We start from the raw sequence: 23,289 nt of genomic DNA on the forward strand, positions 1-23,289 counted from the left end.
GGGAAATGAATATATCCATCTTTATATGTTAATAAGTCATTTCACATTAATATCTTAACGTTAGGGCATTAACTGATTAGTATAATGTGTTCATTTGACCCACACATCCATTACACACAGAGGCAGGGACCACATAACTGTTGCATGAGCAAATGAAATATTGTTTTATTCAGATTTTTTTTTTCATCCATACAGCAAGAGTCAATTATGGCAACAATAAAATGTGCATAAACAAATCTGTAGACAGAATAGTACATTATTGTGTGGCAACTGTTAGCAAATACATAATTGATGGTTGCACTTACAAGTAAAAAGCAGTCAAAGCGTACATGTGCCCCCAGCAGGGAAGAAAAACCTTGGCTCCAGCCAGGAGACTGAACATCTGATTTGGAGAAAATGGTGCTTTGGTTCTGTAGCGCCTACACAGCAGCCTCGAGTGAGAAACATGTTGACGCTGAGTGGCGACTGTTACATTCATTTCAACGACTAATTTGCCAAATAAGCATTTGGTGTGGTGAGCCTTCACCTGCTGAGTGCACAGATATGATAGCAGGAACGACGTCCCGTGAGTCAGTGTCGGCTGTAATTATATGGCTATGAGAAAGTATCCGGGGTGGATGAGTGCTAATATTTTATCATTCTTTAAATAACATGTTTGCTTGGAAAAATATTTTATCACACAAGAGTAAGATGACTTGTTTTTGAAGTATTATTTCTCCCCACTGTGGATGTTATCTACTGTATGTATAATTTGAAAAAACATATTACTGTGTATCCTGTAGTCTGAATGTGTTATCTTTCCTTACATACTGTAACTATGCAGTTTCTTTTGTTTACATGTTTGTATTTTTACATGCAGTCAAATCAAACTATAATAGAATACAAAGTTTTGATAGTTTTATGTATCACCTGTACCATGGGAGCAGCAATACTGCATTACCAAGTCCAACAAATGATATATGGACATCACTGGATATGTCATCCTATGAGAGTGGGTGGAGTTAGCATGACATGGGGACATCTATTCCCCTACAACATTCCCTGGCAATACTAGCCACTGATAAAATAAGACAAAAAGCGCATAGCTTTCTCTGAATGCATTGGCCAAGAAACTAGTGCCCTTCTTTGCAAGCAATTTTTTAGCTGGTCTTCTAATTTAAGAATTTAAATTAATCTAACAAAATTCCTTATAATTATAGATATTTTTTTATTCAAAATAATATCTCAATATGATACACATTTTTTCTCTGTTCATTTGACTATATACAGAAGTGCAAAAAGTCAACCTTCGTCCCTTAGGTTAGAACTCATCATCTGCAGCATTTTGGACTTCTCCAGTCTGGAAAAGTCTTTGCTTTCTCGCTCCTAATCTCACTATCGACCAAACATCCAGACACCCGTCAACCTCACTGCTCGTTTTGGCCTGACATTCAGGGCAAACTTAAGAAATATTCAAACAAAAGTACATATCTTTTTGAAATGGATACAGTAGAAAATAATTTTTACTCTAAAACATGGACAATCTATATCTCAATACAATATATTTTCAAACATGATCTTGACATGTTACAAGGAAAATTTAAGTTGGTTAAAACTTTAGTTTTTTTGTTTTTTTATCTACTCAGATGCTGCAGTGGCAGCAAATTAATTGATCTCATTCCTTGTATCAAAAAAGTCTTTCATCGACAAAGTTAAGTGATAATGTAACATCAACTGAAAAAGACATCCAGCTATATGAATGAAGTGAATATTTAAAACTGACTCAACACATTATCATTTATATGGTTTGAAAAAGTTATGAATGTCATACTACCTCAAAATCTACAACGGCTATATCAATGTTGTCAAGTAATATATAGTAAGGCAAAAAAAAGAAAAATCTACAACTACATACCTCAAATAGATTCAAATCCTTAAGTAGTACATAACACATAAGTTCAATGAAATTTAAGAGAGTAATTGTTACTTTTACATAGAGAGAATGAACAAAAAAAGAGATCATAAGCGGCATGTGAGAGAACTATAAAACATCATTGGTGTTCTTTACCTGCATGGTGATTGAAAGTACATTTGATTGGGCTGGGACCCATTAATTGTAATCTAAGGCTTTGTTAGGTACATTACAATCGGTAAAGACACTACACACCTCTGTGAGAACAGAAAAGGAAGTGATCGTAAAACTGACGATGAATGAAAGATGATAAACATGTCTCCTTAACTGTTCAAGCCTCTTAAGAGATGCGTCTATAACCCTTTATGAATACGATTGAGAGAAAAAACTGTGCTTTGGTTTCCATAGTCAGATCTACATGTGAATGAGAACCTTCATGTTTTGCTTGAAATACAAGTCAAAGTCATACAATGTGCCAATGTGTTGTATTTCCTCAAAAATGAAAGTTTCGATGTGATGGGATGTGAAATTAAAACAGGGTGATCAGACAAACAATCATTCAAGTGCACATGTGGTTTAAATGACCTAACAGACCTTTGGGTCTGTTGTTTTAAATTCCCATCAACACATGGCTCAACAGTGCTTCTTGGAGAGTCGCCCCTCTTTAAAAGAGGGGGAGCAAGGTAACACAATGTCATTTGAAGCTACACCCTCTACTTCACCAGGCTTTAGAGTCAATGGACTTGAGCAACAACTTAATCCCAATAAAGAAAAACAACACTAGTCTATGAAAAGAGGTATGACAAACTTTAGAAAAACCATCCATTTTTGATTTCAAAAGAAAAAAATTAAAAATTAAAACAAAAAATTGGCAAAAAAACCACTTCTAAAACTGATTAATTCGATTAAAGTTAAAAAAAAAACACTCAATGGAGATTCTGAAAACAAAAACAATACAAAAAGAGCCATACAAAACTTTTACCTTCGGTAAACAAATAACACTGCTGAGATAACACTCTGGTTTTAGCTGTATGGCCTTGATGGCACATGACAAGGTGAGAAAAGCTAGCCTGGCTGTGCTTTCAAGGTACACAGGTATGTTGGTTTACCCAGAACATTCATATGTCCAAGACCCTCATTTCAACATCTAGTTTCACTAGTAGCCGTAAAAACACAATACTGTACATGCCTAATTCTTTTGGCGAAAAAATTCCTGTTAAAATCATTGTGCCTTTGAGATCTCAATTCAAATTCAAGGTGCATGTTTGCATTTAACTTGTAAACTATGAAATATGGCTATCAATTAAACAAAGTAAAGCAGAACAAATAAAAAAGGAAAAAAAAATCTTGGTCTACTAACGTACCAGCACTGGATGTTGCCTCATGCAACCACGTTCTTGACCTTCTGTGTGTGCAGTTATGATAATAATTAGAACAAATTGAGTGCTATGATTTAGTCGGACACAGAGGTGTAACGTGAATGTTTCCCACCGCGGGGTGACACACTGACCCTGGCACCAAGATATCCTCTTCTCTCGGCTGGACGTTGAATTTGACAACGAATTCTTCTTGACATTGATATGTGGGAAGATGGCACAGATCATGTGTTGCACCCTAGATGTTTACATGTGTTATGAGACCATCATCGTGGACCGGCTAAGAGATGGCAGACCCTCCTTGTCTCATTGCTTGACATTCTGAAGGTTATGTACATAAAGGCTGAACTCTTTTGGCTTGGACGGTGCCAGCACACATTCATTTGATCTGTAAGACATAACGTATTTCACTTGAAAAAAAAAACAAACACTCATTTTTCTGCATTAAAAGTAAGTTTTGCAGAGGAAGACAGAATAACAAACTTTGCAAATAATGACAGAGATAATATGAGGACTGAAAAAGGAACTCACTGTTCTTGAGAGGAACTACATTTGAGTCAAGTACTTGTGACTACTCAGATGATCTGCAGATATTATTGGAATCTGGGGGGTAGAAAACAAACAGGGATCAACTGAAGCACCGAAAAACACTCAAGGTGGACGTTGGCTCAACACATCTTAACCACATCCTCTCACATTACGATGAATTCATTGCTGAAAAAGGATGAAGATGGCAAGATAGAAGAAGCAATTTGGCTACAGTTTGGCACGATTCCTTCAGACATGACATGTCAATAAGAATCAACAGACACTTCTGGGCGGCAGGGCAGTGAGGAGGAGGACTGAAGGGAAGGGGGAGATGAGGGGGGCAGAGGGAAACTGTCAGTGAGGTGGCTCCCCCATGCAAATCTAAGTCCTCCATGTTGTTGACCTGCACACCTCAATAAAATGCAGAACACTGGTTCTTGATCAGGAGTAATAACAAGATGATTCATCCTAACCTTTCAGAAATCTTTTTTCTCTGGTATGATGATATTGTGTAATGTAGCTAAAATCCCTTTGCCAGAGCTGAGATCAAAATGTCACAAATCAAAACTACAGACTGATTTTAGAACTTTTCTGACTTTAATAATGAGTAAGTCCAGCTTTTAAACACAAGGAACATGGTAAAGCTTTGCTTTACGTGCTGGAAGCAGCAGCGAAAAAAGAAATAGAAAAAAAAGCCAAGCACCAAAGGGCACAGATAGCGACTGTTGCACAAGCTGTGCGAATGGCTCTAAAAAAATGTGAAAAATAACTACCTCATACATACCAATTGCATGTATTCGTTGGTAGTCAACTTTGATAAGGAAGAGTCCTCAAAATGGGAAAGGACAAAAATTGAGGTTACAATGAGGACACACATTAAATGCAATACAGTATGTTTCTCCAGAAAGACAGATAATCTATGTAATGTATAAAATTAGAATATGGTGGATATAGTTACTGTAAAATGGATGCAAGATGTCCTAAAACTTGTTACAGGTATGATATGTGTACACATGTTGGACTCCTGTGTAGGCCAACAAGAGGGAGTACCGCCTTTTACCCAACCCACCCCTTGCTGTAAGACACAAGCATCCCCAGAGTGCCCATGTGCATTGAAAGACAGAGATGAGATAGATAGATAGATAGATAGATAGATAGATAGATAGATAGACAGACAGACAGACAGACAGACAGATACAGTAGATACATAGATAGATAGATAGATAGATAGATAGATAGATAGATAGATAGATAGATAGATAGACTGATAGACTGAGGCGGTAGAGGTGCAAACCTGATTGGTGGAGGCAGTTGCGAAGGGAACGCTTGTGGCAGATGTGGTGGCTGCAGACACAGTGGCTGGAGTACCACCGTGCATCATGGGAACTTTTTTGGAGGGAAAATCATGTAAGCAAAAATACACAGAGGAGCAGTGTAGCCACATACACACCAGGCAAATGGAGGAAGGAGAAGGAGAGATAGGGAGTCAGAGAGATTCGATTTAACCCGTTCCCTTTCTTTCCTCTGCCGACGCTGATAAGACGTCTTGTGATCTGAGAACTTGATGAGCCAGTGTAGCTGTTGCAGCAGCATCTTACTTCCACATTTGTCTGTATGCTCAGAAATACAATGCCGAATACTGTTCTTTATTGGTTTATTCCAGATGAGAGCTAACTTTCAAAAGCTATACAAAAAATAACACGTAAATAAAAGCGCCGTCACATGAGTCTTAAGAATGAGTCTTAACGGCAGAGGAGATAACAGGAAAGGTTATAATTGAACTCCCTCAGTTTTTAAAAAAATTTTTTTTTTTTTAAAGGGTTTTCAATTGGTGTCAGGTTAGACCAGCCAAAAGCCAAGTTTAGAACAGCATGAGAAGGAGAGTGTTCGAGCAATATACAGTAAGTACACAGAGAAATTAACAAAATAAAGGTCAGTTAAACTATTATTATGAACTGCCATACTGGCCATATACAACATTTAAATTTCACAAGATTTGTCTTTCTTTTTGCTTATGCTTCACATAAAAAAAAAGTTGTCCTCACGCAACCAAAACAGTGACTCTCAGGTCACCAGAATCTTATATAAAAATCACCAAGTAGCTATGAATACTGTACATTTCACTGGATGGTTAGATTTTGATGACGTGAGTCACAGACATGAGGTTACAGATAACTGAAGAAGGAAAGCTGGAACCTACCAACGCTGGCTGCAGGTGTCATGCACAATATTGAGCCTGCCCATCATGCAGTGCAACAGGAAGTGGATTGGGTAGGGAAGAGAAATCAAAACAGCCCATCACAAGGTTCGTTAGAGTGAGGGGAGAGATAAGGTGGGAAAAAAAGGTTAATATCTCTTGGACACAGTCATCAGTGATTGGAAAAGGCGAAGTGGTGAACGCATCATAAAGAAATCTGTTAATCAAATGAGAGTCTAAACTTTTGTCTGAAGTGTAATGCATATGAATGTGTAATACGTCAGGAGTGACAGTGCAGTTATATGATTGAAACTATCAAGTATTAAACATTATATACACACTCTAGACAGAAGTGAGAGGAACAGCAGATGTGTACAGAAGCCAGACTCTGCAGCATTGCTGTTTGTTGCCAACTCGAGGTGCAAGATACCACTAATCACCCCATCCAGCCCCATTCATCCCAGCCCAAGCCAAAACCCCGACCATGGTATCTCATGAAAACATGAGTGACCACACCATGGGCACTCTAATCTAACAAGAAAAAAAAGTCCTCTCCTTTTCTCTTACAAACGTCCATGCCTTCCTCAATCAGTCTGCATGTGCTAGGAGGAGCAGGTAGCTATGTGGAGTTATATTAAGGCAATTAGTAGGCAGAAAGAGATTCTAATCTAATCTCAACTAGTGGCCATGCAGTGCCATACAAAGCATAGTGCACAAATTTGTTAAAGAATTTTTAGCTTTAAAAGTGCAGTTTGAGATATTCATGTTCAACCCTCAATGGCTGAGAATAAAATCTAAAGGTTTTATGTTTAAATATCTTTGTAACTTCCTTCTATCTGAAGAAAAAAAAAGAATAGTATGAAACTGAACTGTTCTGTACTGCAGTCTACCACTTTGCCCAACCCCAGCCAAGCAGGAGCCAGGTTAGACTGATCCAGGCATCCTCTGGGTGATCAGAGCACTAGCGGTGGTTGCTTTTGGAGCCATACCTGATGGGAGGAAAGCTGCCTGCTGCTGAAACTGCATGTTGGCCAGGGCCTGTTGGTATTGGAGCATGCCGGTGTTAAATACGGCAGAGGCCCCGTTGGCCTTCTCCAGGGCTGCCCGCTTTGGCAGGGGAGCCATGACATTAGGGGCGATGCCCTGCCCAGCCAGACGGAGGGAGGTCAGTGAGAAAGGAAATAAAAAAATAAAAAAACAGATAGAAAGAGAGAGAGAGAGAGAGAGAGGTGTGTGGAAAAGACAGAGAGGGTGTGTTGGAGAGAGGCAAAAAAGAAAACAAAAAAAGGTACATACGTTAGAGGACATTGTAGGAACAGCATCACAACATCCTTGTGTGTACAACAACAACAATATCATCATATCATCAGTAGCAAGCAAGCAGCAGTCTGACACAAGTACTACACAAGCAGGAGCATGGTGCCTACTCGAGCTACTGGCTAACAAGCATTAATATATTCATTATTTTATCAGGAAGCTTACTTGGATTCATTAACTTTGTACTACTATGACTGACTAAATGCAACATAAGCAAGCATTAACTATTAAAACAATAAGGCTGCTAACAAGAGGTGGAACAAGTAGGAAGCACAGAGAAAGGGAGGCTGCACTGCTAGCTCCATGATAAACTGTGTAAGCCATGTTTAAGTGATGGTTCACTCTCAGACAAATGTCAAAAATGGTCTCAGGCCAAGGGACGCAAGTCAGATGTAGAAAAATATATTTCAGGTGTCAATATTTACACCATAAAATGCTCTGTACATGGATTTTATCTTCGCATGAGGCCATTCCTGAGGTCTGAATATCTGTGACAAGAATTGATGATGGAGTGAACTATCATTTGAACTGTAATCATCTGTTATGGTGGGATCACTCCTGTAGGGTTTTAAAGACTGTTCCTCTTAGCCCCACCCTTATCCATCTGACATGCACTAGCAACACAGACATGCACACATTTGACTGAGCTGCTCCACAACACTGACCACTGACTTGGACATAAGACTAAAGCCATGCCACCATTATAGAAGCGCTTCTTCCCTAGCTCTCGCTGACTTTTGTTAAATAGGCAACAGGTGATGAATTGATTGTGGCTCCTCATCACAAATTCTGCATTTGAATTCGTGTTTGAGGTGATTTTCTAAGTGACGAAAGTTGTTTGGTGTTGTATGAGAGCTAAAGCCCTGAAAGCCACAATCATTTTATCACAGGCAATAATGACAGATAAACAGGAGGAAAAAACAGACATTGCACTGAGACAACGACAACAAAAATAGCTAGGTATCTTTGGTTAAAACACTGCTCTACAACAAAGCCACATGCCAAGCTAAAAGGTGAAAGGTCATAGTACCAGGTCAAAGGTTGCGTCGAGGGGTCGCTTCAGTGATTTGACAGCCGACTGAGTCTTAATTAGCAGGCAGCGAGCACATGATGGCAATGGGCCAATGGGGTTCAAGCGCATTAACATAAACCAGCAAGCAGAGGTGCATCATGGGGGCAGCAGTGCAGTTTGGGTATAGGTGAGAAAAAACAAAAACAAATAAAAAAACAAATCATTGGAATGCAATATACAAGGGGATAACAGGACTAAGGCATGCACAGTGTGGACACTAGCTCTACTGCTCAACAGTTAAATGATCATCAATAATCAATGATAACAACTAATCTACATTAGTTATTGTCACACAAAGATGGGTGAATATAGCGATGAGAAAATTATTCAATCATTACTTGAAGTGGGTCTCAGTAATCATATTGGACAGAAAATATGGAAGCACAATTCACAGGTTTCTGTTTCACTGTGCACATCATAGTCAGTGTCACATTACAATGATTCACCCCAAGCTCTATGCTTCACTATGTCAATAAGAGCATGAAGAGAACACTGTGATCAACAGACAAGTTTGGCTGTATTACTATTCACGGTGCCGTTACTGTGAGACAGGACTGACAGCACAATGAATCCTTTTTAATAATGTCAAGAGGAAGAGAAGTAATAGACAGGAAGCACAGAAACAATGGAGTCACAAATAAGACCAGGGCATCAGAGAGAGAAAGAGAGAGGAACTGACTCTCTGGTTGTGGTACTGGATGAGATGAACAAGGAACAAGACAACCGTTTTTTTGTGATATTAGGAAAAGTAATGACGAAAATAATGACGGTTACAATGTACCATTGTCCAATCCTTCTTCATATCATCCAGCTCTGAGGATTTTTTTTACCCAAACCAACATGCAGACCTTTAAAATTTGACCTGGCCAAAGCAGAACTGAAAAGCTACATAGTACCAACCGGGAAGGGTGAGACATGTTCAAACACAAATATGAGTATGAGCCACAGAACATATTCCCTACTGTGTGATTTCATTTATAATAAATAGACAACCCTGATGTACATTTAATTGCTCCTTAGCCTTCTTGTGTAGGTGTGAATGAGTGTGACCACGCTTGTACAGACTGCTCACCATGGCCGCGGCGGCTGTGGCCTGGTTCACCTGGTGCTGGGCAGCCTTAATTTTGGCCTGCAGATGGGCCGGCGGGTGGAAGTACTTGCACTTTTCCCGGGAGCACCGACCCTTGATGTAGTCCATGCACACGGTGACGGTGTTGTCGTTGGTGTCGATCATGGTGCTGTCTGCAGGGTGGGCAAAGCGACAGTCGTTCTCTCCCCGGGAGCAGTTGCCTCTCTGATACTCCCGGCACACCTGGAAACAAGGTGAGAGGAGAGAAATAATGAAGAGACAGATTCAGCACTGTTTGTGGATACAGCACAAGAGTATTTCCCTATAAAACATTTCCTGCTTTGTCTCTTCATGCAGAATATATCAAGTTAAGTGTACCATTAAGTGTTCATTTTGGACACTAGTTTTATAGAGGGAGTATATTTACCAAAATCTATTAAACTTAAAAACACATGAGACCTACAGTACAATAAATAATAAACAGATCAAAATGCTTTACAAGATTATGTTCCCCTTGCTGTGGCCTTCCTCTACCCAATATCCTGTCACACCAAACACAAGATCTATACAGGTGCATGGCAACACAATGAACTTCCTGTTTACCAACAATTACTATATAGTTTCTGTGTTTGGTAGTGGATGGATATTACCCAAAGGAAGTTCAAGGCGATACTAAAACTACTCCACTTAAACAAATAAAACACAAAATGTTATGATTAAGTTGTATGCGTATCTGTAAGAAGAACTGTGATGTGTTTGCTGAGTGGTGCATGAGGCTCAGACATTTAAAAAAAAAAAAGTCTGTATGTGAGACACCAGGGGGCAGCACTTTCTTATAAGTTAGAGTTATCATGAACACATGGGTATCCTATAGCTTAGATAAATGTCTGCGCCATGAAGATAAAAAAAGTTGTATTTTTTTACTTTGCTTTTTACTTTTCCTGATGGGATGAAAAAGAGGAACTCCACTGTATACATTTTTACTGCACGCACAAACTAACAAACAAACTCAAAACTGCATCTCTTTCTGGTCCATTTTGTGGTTTTGTGATACATACATATTTTAAAACATAAAAGATTCTACGAGGCAAAAATAATAATAATTTCTCATGTTACTGGAGTTGCAATGACCAGGTTTCATTTTTATTGCTGTATCTCAGAATCAACGAGCAAAGGCTTCTTCCTTGACTCTGCAGTGTAACAACCATGCTAGTTGAGGAAGACACAGTTATTTCTCTGCTCACACTGTCCTCGACAGACCACGATTCAATAATGCCACAACAAATGTTATGCTTTGAGCAGGGGTTACAGTCCTGAGTTCGTCTTGACTAGAAAGAATGTGTTCCTTTGCTGTTGCTATTTTATTACTAAGGCTTTGGAAATTGTTACTGCTCTCTCTACTCAAATAAATATTCAGCAAGTTCAGGCTCATCTCTGGTGCTTATCTAATGACATTTTGCGAAGCGTGCTGTACGAAATCATGGACTGTACTGGATCGAGATGAGGTAGATTAAGCGTAGGGAGCAGTTTCGTCAAAAAAGCAAACAAAATTCCTCTTGGAATTCACTCAAAATTGAAAGCTGATGAAATGTTGTAACTCTCACAGTTTTATTTTTAATCTTTCTTAATAATGGTACTTGCTATTAATATTATAATTCAGTTTCAAAAACAGTTTGTGCAAGTCCAATAAAGGGTGCGATTACTCTTATGCTTGTTAAAGCACTTGTTAACAGCACTTGTCTTGTTTATAGGCTCATTATCATCCTGGGGACTCTGCTCCACCTAAGAAAGAAACACACCATCATGTGTAGAGTTTATTAGATATTTCCCTAAAAATATTTGTGAGGAGTGAGTTGATTCTGTGCCACATAATATGTCCTTGCCCCAAAACAAACTAAAAAACTAGGTCCTATCTGTCAGTCTGTCTGTTACCTCAAGTCTGTCTGTTCTCAGCAGCTTCTGGGCTGCAGCAGCTGCAGCGTTGGGGACTTGGCTGACGGTGGGGCTGGAGGCCATGAGGACAGGGGTGCTGGGCAGGATCTCTTGGGGCATCAGGCCTGGTGACACAGGGCTCAGGTAAGGATTAAAGGCAGCGGCTGCAACTGCTGCTGCTGCACTGGCGTTGGTGGCCAGGCCTGGCGTCACTGAGAACATAGGCTGGAAGAGAACAAAGTAAAGGCAGAGAAATGAAACAATGGTGGATAAAACAGGTGAAAAACCTCAAACAGTCAGCTTTTTGTAGGGGAAAAGGGACGGTTGTAGGGGAGAGGGACTGTTGGAAAAAGACTGAAAGAGCCACACAGAGAGCGAAGGAGCTGCATATGTGCAAGCTTTTACATGTATGTGATCTCACCATGGGCAGTAGCTGTGGTATGTTCATACGTGTGTGTCCTCTCACCATAGGTGGTAGCTGCGTGCCGGGCATCATGGCGTTCGCGAGCTGCATCTGCTGGGCCAGCATGGCCATGTTCTTCTGCTGGATCAGGTTGTTCCTCCCATTGATCTCCAACTGGGTCTTTAGGTGAGGAGGAGGGTGCAGATACTTGCAGTTCTCCCTGGAACAACGGCCCTGAAGGAGGTATGAATGAGAAAATATGGTATTTGTACAATTTATGGAATAAAATATGTTGAAACAAAAAGGGTAGAGTTTTCGAGGAAGTGACTTGGACACAGTTTCCACTGGCTAATGCTGACATATTTCACTTGTGCTCTGTCAAAATTCAGCAGGTTTTTTTCTGTTTTAATGAACTGGGTTGTCATCCTGCAATGCTGACAAACTTAAAAAAAACAAATCGTGGTCTCTACATCAACCTTTATTGTGTTCAATGCAACAATAACAATAAGTTTTGGTATGATAAGTACGGTACCTTATTTAGCTAGCTCAATGTCAGACACTCAAATTCACATTAGGTCTGGGTTGAGTCTAGCAGTAATTGTTAACAGCTTGCTATTTCTGTCAGTCCCAGCAGGGACATGTGCACGTGCGTGCGTGTTCATGGGTGTGTGCTGGCCCCAGGAGGTCATGACTGACACTGTGGTGCTGCTGGCCAGACGTCCAGCTTAGCTACATGTCTTACTGACACTATAAATACTGCCCACTCAGATGATCCGTATATATTGTATCAGCAGTCATCCGGAGGTCACACTTCAAAGCCTTCGAATAATTATCTAAGACTGGGATCCCTTTTTGCTGCCTGCTGTGAGTATCCAATTATACCTTCAGTCTGGAAAGGAAGAGTCAAGGAAGAAGCCGGACACACACACAAGCACATTCTCACACACGCAAGAATGCATACTCATTAGTACATGCACACCGGGGTCATGTTCGCATAACAGGTGGCAGATACACATCACGCAAACATAAGAGAAACGCACACACAAACACGTCCACAGTTTAGGAAAGACGTGTATTTACTTTCAGCCCTGTGGCACAGCTGAGCTGACTGTGGCGGCCTGTGCTTTCCCTCGCTGACAGAGCTGTCCCCACTGGGATTCAGCTCTATACTCTGTCATGACTTCATTCCCCTCTCCCATCTCCCTCACTTTCACTGACACTGGAGCACAAGACAGGTGCGAGGGAAAGAGGGGGAGATAAGGAGCAGGGTGGGGGCACACTTAAATGGCAGGGGGGCCTCTAAGATTTTTTTTTTTTTCCTTGTCTGAAGTTTCTATCTCAAGTTCTCTTTGGATCTCCTTTTAAAATTATTTCAGATTGTGTTGCATAAGGCAGGTGACAGTAACACAGAATGCATAGAGTAGGATTACAGCCACGTCTCCTCTACTCTGTGCCCTTGTTATCTTTCCTAATGCCTCAATAACTGCAGGGAGCACATGAATGAGGTGCTTGTTGTTAGTCGTCAGTTTCCATATAAAATCTCTGCTGAGAGCTAAGTGACAGAAGGATCTGTCTATCTTCCTTTAAAATTCTAGTAAAGATCTACTGCCTATGATATTTCTATAGGTACCAAAGATATAGATGAAAATGTGCATAAAGTCAAGGCCCTTTCCTGTTGATGTCTGGATTTAATAACCGCTAACGGTGTGTGTAATACACCTTCAGTGAATTAAAGATACAAGTGGATATAGGGACATATCACAATTTTTGTATAGTATTGAATAAAATGGGTGTTTATATAACTTTGAACCCATTTAAAAGGGAAATTTAGGCGCAGTGTAGCTGAGTTCAACCGAAGCAAAACTTTCCATGCCGAGGCAAAGGTCTCCTGTTAGCATGCAAGACTGACCAGGATGTGCACTAACTGTGTGTGCATACGCTGAGGTGGCATTCAGATGAATTCTGACACTGACAACTCTGAGAGGTGTGTGCGTGGGCGAGCGTGGCATGCATGTGCGTGAGACGAGAGGAGCTGAAAGTAGGTCCTAATAGCACTCATCCAGAGAGTGACAATGGCATGCAATGAGGGGAGGGTGAGAGTGTGTGGAGAGTGCGTGGGGGCTGGTTGAAAAGGCATAGAGGATCACATTGCTTTCACCCCATATGACCCCAACTGTTGACCGCTGGCTTCACAACTGCAGTGGTATATATATGTGTGTGTGTGTGTGTGTGTGTGTGTGTGTGTGTGTGTGTGTGTGTGTGTGTGAAGGTGGGAGGGTAACGTCTCAGAAAAAAACATGTGGTTTTGACTTTACTTTAGCTAATTTTATCTGCCTTCCTGCCGAATCATCCAAAGAAAAAGTCACCAACGATCACCGGCAGCCATTTTGAATAAAAAATCAGGTCCCAGAAGAGGAAACGTCAGGCTGTGTGAGTGGAAGAGCAAGAGAGAGAGAGAGAGAGAGACAGTCATAGTGACTCTGTAGCAAGAGCCTGGCTGCGTCAGGGAAATTTTAGAAGTTGCAGAAGAAGTGATCAGTGTGGGCCATCACATGCAGGGAGGAGAGAGAGAAACAGAGATGCAGACAGACGGAGGGGAGGAGGAGGAGGAGGAAGACGTCGCCCCTCACATCATGTTTGTGGCTGTTATTGTGACATGAGCGGCCTTGAGGAGCAGCTAGAGACGGTGTCCACGGCAACAGAGCAGCCAGTAACTCCTGCTCTGACAAAGCTGTGATTCCTGGAACCTTCCCGATCGCTGGCAGATACAGGAACTCAGCAAAGAAAATATTACAGATGCAGCCGAGCCTGCAGCCACAACTAGTCCAAGAGTAGAGGGCATCCAGACGCCAACCCTCTCTGTCCTGTTTCCTGGCCTTTTATTATATCTGTGCTGCTAAAACAACCATCATGAAAAAGCTGATACTCCAGATGAATGATAAAGATATCATCTTATCGCTGACCTGCTCTTTTGTCTCCATAGAGGAAACTAGAACAGAGAATTACATCTTGTTACACCGACACCATTTATATCAGGTAAAATCAGATGCGCTATGGAGACCCACAGACGGCTTCCAATCACAATTTTCATGGCACTCTGAGAAAATACTTGATGAGAATGTGATTAGAGAATAAAGTGATTTGTCACTGCTCAGTGCTTGTGCCAGAATTGACGAGAACAATGAAGCGAGCAGCTTCGGAATGATTAATCCACGTCATTAGTTGATTCTCTAGAGTCAGTGGGTTGATGAGCAGAGAGCAGTTACATATTTGTTTCAGGAATGTTTTTGCTACTCTTGACTCGTGATATGGCAGATATCAGTATTTCATATGTGTTTTTCCTTACAGCAAGAGTATTGTTTTATCAAGGGTTACAATTCCAAAATGACAAAAGTGAAAGTTATTATAATGTTAAATTATGATATGTCTAAGAAATTGGTTGTTGTTACATAGAAATGTCTTGTGAAATGTACAAATTGCAAAATGACTAAAGAGGTAATTGATAGTTGGTTTAAACTACAGTGCTGAATAAATAAGTAAATTGTTTCAAATCTCATTTTGTAAAATATTTTAATTACTTTAGAAAACAGAATTAATCATTTTCAATGCAAAAGACCATTAATGATTAAACTGAATTATTATCAAGTCCAGTTTCCTTTAAAATACATAATACAATAAGATATTATGTTGTTATATTGTCATGTCAACAGCAAAGTCACTCCTGTTTTTCTCAACATGCTCCTGCTGCTCTACTGAACTTTTCCTGTCTCCTACAAGCTCAGCTCAGGCTGTGTTTTGTATTAATAGTGGGGGGTCTGTGTTTCTCCTGGTGAGATCAGACTTGCCAAACTGGGAACAATAATCCCACTGGCTACTGTGTACTCTGATTGATGATAAGTTGTAATAACATGTCCCACCCTGATCGCGCTTTCTCTCTCCTAACTCTGTCTCTCACCGGTACGCACGCACGCACGCACGCACGCACACACACACATACACACACACCACACCACACCACACACCCTGCTTTTGTGACTGTGGGATTTAAACAAACAATGAACCAATGTGTAAAGAATGCTGGGTGGGGCTGCATCCCATCCTTTGGAGGAGAAGAGACGAAGCATGCAGCAAGATGTATTAATGTGTGTGTGTGTGTGTGTGTGTGTGTGTGTGTGTGTGTGTGTGTGTGTGTGTGTGTGTGTGTGTGTGTGCGCGTCAAACGAGGAGTGAAACTGTAGAAAAGTGCAGAAAAACTGGTTTCTACTTAAGGGCAACAGTAAAATGTATCTAGTAAACCAGTAGGTCCCAACCTTTTTGACTTGTGATTACTTGCTGCTGTTGGTTTATATGGCACCACGGAGGTTAGGGCCAAAATACATCACTGATCTGCTATGAACTGTTGCTGAGACAGGTCTGTTTGTTATCAGAGTCAATGCAAAACAGCAGCGTACAGTTTTTATACAAATTTTATACAACAACCTAAAACATGAGCTTGTTTTTTTACTCTACTTACTACTCCAAGTTCTTTTAAAACGGAGGCTAGAACGTTTGTTTCCCTCTGCCTTTACATCAAATTAAAACTGTGAATATTCATTTACATCTTGTACTTCACTCATTTGTATTACACTCACATTTAAAAGCACCTTTCTATTGCCCTGTCTTTTTTTTAATATCTTGTCTTAATGTCTTTTTATGGATTATGTAAAACACTTGAAATCATCTTTAAACACAGCTGCATAACGGCTGCTTGCAACCGCTTCTTACAGATTGCACATATGACTGAGTTGTGACTTCAACGACTTCTTTTTATTCTAATAATTCATAAAAGGCCTGAGGAGGTAAAACTGTGTTATTCACAAGAACAGAGAGAGAGAAAAATAAAAGTACAAAAATCAATTTTGTGTAGAAGAATTTTTTTTTTCTCCTTTCCTATCTTGTTAAACATCTCATGAACCCTTAGATCTGTCATGTGTGCCGACCCCATTTGAACTAGTGCAATAAAATTTCCTGTGGGAAAGATTGTGTGAAACCCTTACTTTCAGGTGTTTATCTGCTTTGCATCACTGATAGGAAGCATCACCTCTGAATAGGTGCTTCCTACATATAATGTGCATCTTTCAAAATGTGCTAAACTCACAGTTACTATTTAACCAAATCTATTTTTCTTCTTCTCCTTGATACTCCAGTGTTGTGGTGTGATGTTGTGGTGTGAGACTCAGTCGTGTGGGGTTCTGGTGTGAAGCTACACTGCTCTCTGCCCTGCGTTCCAGTGACTTCTGTCTAAACATACACAGAGATGAAAGCCCTTTCTCCTCACACACACTGTGAAAGAAGCTTTGTTCTGCTGGCGAGCAGCGGAGACTCAAAGGACCAGGCCCAGTGGTTGGTCTCTTTGTCTACTGTGCACTCAAATATGGCATGAAATATAAAACATATCAACTGACCATGTGCGGATCATCTTACATGGCATGAAAACTGGAAATTCCTGACAGTCAGTAAAGCAGCATGCAAATTACTGGAAACACACAGTAGCTAACCAGAAACTGAGAATATTAAGATGTGGCGGTATAATCTTGTGTTCAGTGCATTTGCAAAGATTAAGCCACCAAAAAAGATTAATCAGCAACTCACAATCAATAACACCCTTTTACAGTAGAGTACAATTGATCTCCTTTTTGTTTTTAGCAACTCAGTTCAGCATTAAATTAGCAGTAAAGTTTTTGTAGAGGGTGAAGAAGAGATCTGAGATCTATGCAGTCCTCTGTGTTGCAGCGTTGTTTCTTTGCTGGGGCTTGCATTTCTATATCAGACCATGCACACATTCAGACCCTTGGGAGTATGTCTATATCTCCCTGCTGGGACTCGAAGTACACAGTGATCCATGCTGTGCAGCTTATTGGTCAGGGAGCTGATGTGACCAGTGGGGCTTATGGAGATATGGAGGAGGGAGGGAGTGTTAATCTATGATAATAGTTACAATATGCCCCCGGTGACGCATTGCACCCTCACCAAACAACGACGGAGCGAAAAGGATTATAGGCTACAGTCGAGCTACAACATGGACCACACAGAGAGTGATAAGGTTAGGCAGATAAATACAACATGTCTGTGGATGGAAAGTTTGAGGGGATTTCAAAGTTTAGGGAAATAATTTAAAGAAATAACGAGCAAACTGCAGGTGGCAGTAGTCTCAGCTGATGTTCAAATGTAAACACACATATGTATTAAACACAGTAGCAGCCACATAAACATAACTATTTATATAGGCACAAACAGAAAGATACACACACACAGCAAAGAGTTATTCACACTTGAGAGGGTGTTGGTCTTCAGAAATGCCTCAGGTCAGATGTCACGTACACAGGAGCCCTGGATCCAAACTTAGACCTCTCTGTTTCTTTCCTGACATGCCCCCCTCCTCTCTCCAGCTATCTCTCACTATCTCCTTTCACGCAAACACACTTTCATGTGACTTTATTTACGCCAATTTTGCTCTGCAGTCTCTGTTCAATGCGCTGCTGCCTCTTCTTCTGTGAGGGCTAACAAGGTTAGTTCCGCACTTTTCATTATCAGTAATAACAGCGCAATCACACCGGTATTGATCTCAGCAGCATCACTTTATGAAAGCCATCCAGCACTTGCAGTGCTAGTACGTGAGACGGCCTGGGAACGTTCATTTAATCATCCGCGAGCTGTGCTTCCCAGTGGGAGAGAGAAAGAAGAGTCATTGCGCAGAAATCACAAGGTCCAGGCAGCAGCGAGGCGTCAATAACGACGTTGTTGTTTCTGAAATGACTGAGGTGTGCTCTGTGTCTGTAGGCCTCACAAGCTGAGCATCCAAGCCTGCCATTTATTAACATGTGATACTAAAGGTTAGACTTTACTTCTAGTGGCTTGGCTCGCTTTTGAATAGATTTGAATATTTCTTATTAAAGAGCATCTGTATTAATAGCCAATGTATTTTTACAATTCCCCAACATATAGATAGATATATATTAATGATGAAATTATTAAACACATCACGATGAGCATTAGACGACCATAACAGCCCTGAATAACAGTAAAAATCAAATGTGCTTTTTCACAGACAGATAAGAAAAAAAATGGGGAGGTGATATAAAGCAGAGGTAACAAAGGCACATAGGAAAAATTCTTTGACTAAGATGAGAAGATGCCTCTCCCATCTTTTTGTCTTTATCCTCCCTCTTATGTAGGCTACATCCTTATTTCTACCATTTCACAGTGGCAGCTTTGCAATGCATCTTAACACATCAAAAGCTGAAAAAAAAGTTTACAGGCATGTCACTTTTCCTTTTCTCTTTTATATACCTTTCTTTGATCCTGGCTTTCTGTTCTCCCTCTCTAACCCTCACCACTCCCACCCCTATCTGCACAGGGTTCACTTCCTCCTCAGCTCTGTGACACCTGTATTGTAGGAGCACAAAGAAAAAGTCTCTTCCATCACTGGCTAAGTAACAACCACCAGGAAGATGATTAATTTGGTTTGCAGCCCTAACAGATTTAATCTGGCATGTATTATGCTAATCTGATCTAACAGACTGTAATCCTATCCGCAGCTCTAATCTCACTGTCAACTGGCCTAATCCTTTTCTGCGTGTGATTATCTCCTTTGGATTTGGCACTAGCACAAGCAGGATGCTTTCGCCCTCTTTCTCGCTCTCTTACTGCAGTTTAAAGAAGAGATTTTGCCTCATATTCCTTCACACGTTTTTATTTTCTTGAACTGCAGATGTACTGTAAACTGGTTTCCAAAGAAATTTAAATTGTTTAAGAAAGTGTTGATATCCAGAAATAAGGCAGGAAAAACCATCCGGAGGAATGACTAATTTATTCTATTAAATGATAAACCAAATTTACTGAATTCGAGACACTGAAAGTTTCTCACTAAGCTAACCACTCATTTGCAGTTTTTGATCAATAAATAGTACAACAACCAGCATCTAATCAATGACGTTCTACCAATCAGCTTCGAGTCAACAATTTTTATCGGGTCATACTGTAATTAATCCAGAAACACATATAAAAAGTAAGCCAACATAAGGAAGGAAATGTCATGCACCGATGCTTTAAAAAAATACAGAATGTTGAGATGAATTATTATGTAATTGGGGAAAGCGATGAAAGCAATAACACTACTAATTCTAAGTTATGTACCTGGTATGAGTAATAGACAATGTAGGGGATGCAGTGCAATATAAGGCAGTGTAAATAGAGACTGAAGCGGTTTGTGGTTGTCACACAAAACTAATAAAACTAATTGGCCCTCAGGTGGTGCCACGATTTCAGGTCAAAAAACAAGGACACATGATGGATCCTGACGAGCCAAAAAGGAGACAACATCATTTGTGAGGATGTTGCTGGTGTGTTTACATGCCGACTTGATTCACTTTTCAGACCCTTAGCTTAATGTCATACAACAAAACCTGATAAAATGGGAATATTTTGCAAAGTTAAGGTTAGTGCTCATGGAGTTTCGTGATAGATCTACCCTGGCCTACAAAGAGCAATGGGAGGAATCAGACTCAACACTGAATCAGAAAAAGTGATTAAGACTAATGCTGTGAGTTTAACAGGCCCAGGCACTGTGATTCTGAGAAGGAATGCTCTTAAAAAAAAAAAAGAAAAAAAGAAAAGATAGACAGAGACAGCAATTGAACGAGAGAAAAACAGATGAACAGCTACCGCAACTATGTTTTTTCCTCGTTGCCTCACATTCTCGTGCCTTTCACCACTGCTACCAGCAGGCATATGCCCCTGCGGCCTCTGGCACGAACTCTTTCACAATTTGATAGATAAAGGGCAGGGTAAACTTGACTGATGGACCTAACAGCTGGCAAGAGGGAGGAGCAGTGTGAAAGGGTGTTGAGAGAGGTGAGTTTAAGCGAGTAACTGTGCCCTCAAGCTTACCTCTCACCTGTCTAATGGGAGGATAATGGCTGAGCTGACTGATGACTAGATATCTGACTGTTTGCATGTGAGGGGTAATAAGAGAGATGACAAGAAAGACATAGAAAGAGAAACTTAGAGACAGAGATGAATAGAGATAATTAGGGAAAGTCAGATCAGTTATGAGGCTGAAGGTACATTGAGATTACGAAAAACTATTTCATCCCTTATTGTCTAGTTTCCCTCTTTTAAAGTTAAATGTATCTCTTTATATAGTTTTTATGAGTAATGATGGAGCCATTCTCACGACACCCTAAACAGGTGGGATTCACAGTATAATTATTATCATTATTGAAATGTATTATTGAAAATTTGGGGATCTCAAGCTGAATTTTAAATAAAGTTCTGTGGGTTTGAACCATGTTTTGCTGCGTTGGGTGCTCATGTCTGCCAGGTGTAGCTGACCATAACTTCTAGCTGGAAATTCCTTGTCACAAGCATTAAAAAGTTGATTTGCACAAAGCTTTTACAAAAAAATAAAGCATGGTGAGGGCTGATTTCCCTCGACAGTGTCCGGATATAAAAAGCTTTACATTTATAAAATAAAAATTTAAATATTTGCAAATATTTGCTCTAATTAATATCTTTAATAGTTGCTTGGAGGTTGTGGTATCCAATAAATCCCTGGATGTAAATCTTTTAATGCAAACCAAGTGACATTCCAACTGTTAGAAATGTATGCGTGACTGCATACTGATGCATGTTTATGAGTTTTGGATTATGTAATATTGCAGTCATGCATTTCACAATTGTGGCTGTGATCCATCAATATTTGTTGACTGTTGAAGCAAAAAAACCCTCCAGCTATGTGAGGTTTTATGGTATGTCTGTATGTTAAAGAGAGAGAGAAAGAGAAACAGAGAAGAGAGGCTAGAGAAGTAATCATTGTATCAGTGGTGTTATAAAGGGGCCCAGTGTGATGGAGGGACAGGGACGGCTGACACTGAGAAGAAAGACGGGCTGTTGTCGCTGATCTCCCGTCACATAAGCTCAAAGACAAAATGCACAGCCGCCCTGATCTGACAAGGATGCACACACCACGAAATGAGCAGAGCAAAGAACGACTCTGTGTATGTGTCTGTAAGTGTCTGTGAGTTGCGTGTTTGTATACCAGGATTAGTGTGGTCCAAACACAAATCCCCCCCAAGCATGAAAGCGAGAAAGACGTAAGAATGGACCCATCAACACCAGGAGACAGAGATGTAAAAGACCCTAGTTACTAAAATAAAAGCCCCATAATGTGACTCAGCTCTTATCTAGTGAAACCTGCTCATTTTAATCAGCTATGGAGAAGACTGAGTACAGACACTATGATATGAACAGCTGTCTTCTAGTAAAAGCTGTATCTTATGGATGACTGAATCCACCCTTTGTTAATTTAGGGAGCGAAATATTCATTGTGGGTGCACCCACAGATATCCTATTAAAAATCCAATTAGGATGGAGGTTCCATGCGTCAGCTGCAGAGGACAGAAGCCCATATGGATCCAGAAAAACAGTGTCTGTCTGGATTATAGCATCACTGCAGTACCATGACTGGAGATTAGCACAGCGCTACTGAAAACAAACCTTTTTGATCACAGGTGTGATGAAACCATCATCCTGAAAACACATTTGTCTTGGTCATATTTTGACATTATAATATTCTGCACAGGTGTCCCCTTTCCTTTCCTTCTCATTGTTTTCTATGGGCTACAAAATTTTGGCAAGAAGCCAGTGAAGCAAGCAATGTGAGGATCACACATCTTCGAGTGGCTTTGGATTCCACACGCCCATCTGTGGCTGTTGTGCAGATAAACACTGCGTTTGGATTGTATCTGAGTGTGGCACAGATCTATTGAAGAAGGAAGTTTGATCTGTTTATGTCAAATACAGTAAACAGTTTAACATGTCAGATCATTCCATCTTCGTTTTATTCACACTCATGCTTAATGTCATGCAGCATCCAGAAAAAAAATACATGAAAGACTGTACAAAATGCATATTGTAACAACATAAGCATTTTTAAGCTTTGAACTAGGATTCACATAAAATACTAAGATAAATTAAACACTTCAAACAAGCTAAACATTGCTATTTTGCTCATCAGTTCATCACTGTCCACAGAAAAGACAACTGTTCCCTGCACGTGGCCAAGTGCAGTGTGTCTTTTAATGTAGTGTGTTGCATGTGACAGCAGTGTCAAATACACATTAGCCCTCTGAACTCATAACCATATGCTTACACTGAGAGAGAGCATGACATGTTGATTTTACTGCCCAGAGATTGGCTGGACAATTTGTTTGAAATCATAAAAAGCACTGTCGACTAGCAACGCCGCTAATATTTACCCCACACGTCTGTCTGGCCAACCACCACTCAGTGTGTGTGTGTGTGTGTGTGTGTGTGTTAGCCTATGTGTGTGTGTATAACCTAACTGTCCCATCTAACCACAGAATATAAACATGCTGTCAAAATATGGTCAGCAAAATGAGAGGAAAGACAGATAGAGACATAGACAGAGAGAGAGAGAGAGAGAGAGAGAGAAGAGAGAGAGA

General features: G+C 40.4%; 1 protein-coding gene across 23 annotated transcripts in view; it reads right to left on the minus strand.

Annotated features, from left to right (window-relative positions):
• Positions 1-138: 138 nt before the first annotated feature.
• The window catches only part of LOC111228790 (muscleblind-like protein 1), a 42,574-nt gene continuing 19,423 nt past the window's right edge, over positions 139-23,289 (minus strand). For 6 of the 23 annotated variants that reach the window (XM_022754831.1, XM_022754829.1, XM_022754834.1 and 3 more), the window contains exons 3-12: positions 11,804-12,019; positions 11,383-11,607; positions 9,454-9,693; positions 8,340-8,393; positions 6,982-7,135; positions 5,996-6,031; positions 5,090-5,181; positions 4,580-4,624; positions 3,799-3,870; positions 139-3,655 (exon numbers count right to left, since the gene is read on the minus strand). In XM_022754831.1, coding sequence (XP_022610552.1) covers positions 3,814-3,870; positions 4,580-4,624; positions 5,090-5,181; positions 5,996-6,031; positions 6,982-7,135; positions 8,340-8,393; positions 9,454-9,693; positions 11,383-11,607; positions 11,804-12,019 — 1,119 coding nt within the window. In that variant the 3' untranslated portion in view covers positions 139-3,655; positions 3,799-3,813. Of the gene's footprint in view, positions 3,656-3,798; positions 3,871-4,568; positions 4,625-5,089; positions 5,182-5,995; positions 6,032-6,981; positions 7,136-8,339; positions 8,394-9,453; positions 9,694-11,382; positions 11,608-11,803; positions 12,020-23,289 lie in introns of all 23 variants that reach the window. The other 17 variants (XR_002665382.1, XR_002665381.1, XM_022754838.1 and 14 more) reach the window with 17 other exon arrangements.

Source organism: Seriola dumerili, unplaced genomic scaffold (genome assembly GCF_002260705.1).
Source record: "Seriola dumerili isolate Sdu_G_001 unplaced genomic scaffold, Sdu_1.0 BDQW01000226.1, whole genome shotgun sequence".
NCBI classification, from domain to species: domain Eukaryota; kingdom Metazoa; phylum Chordata; class Actinopteri; order Carangiformes; family Carangidae; genus Seriola; species Seriola dumerili.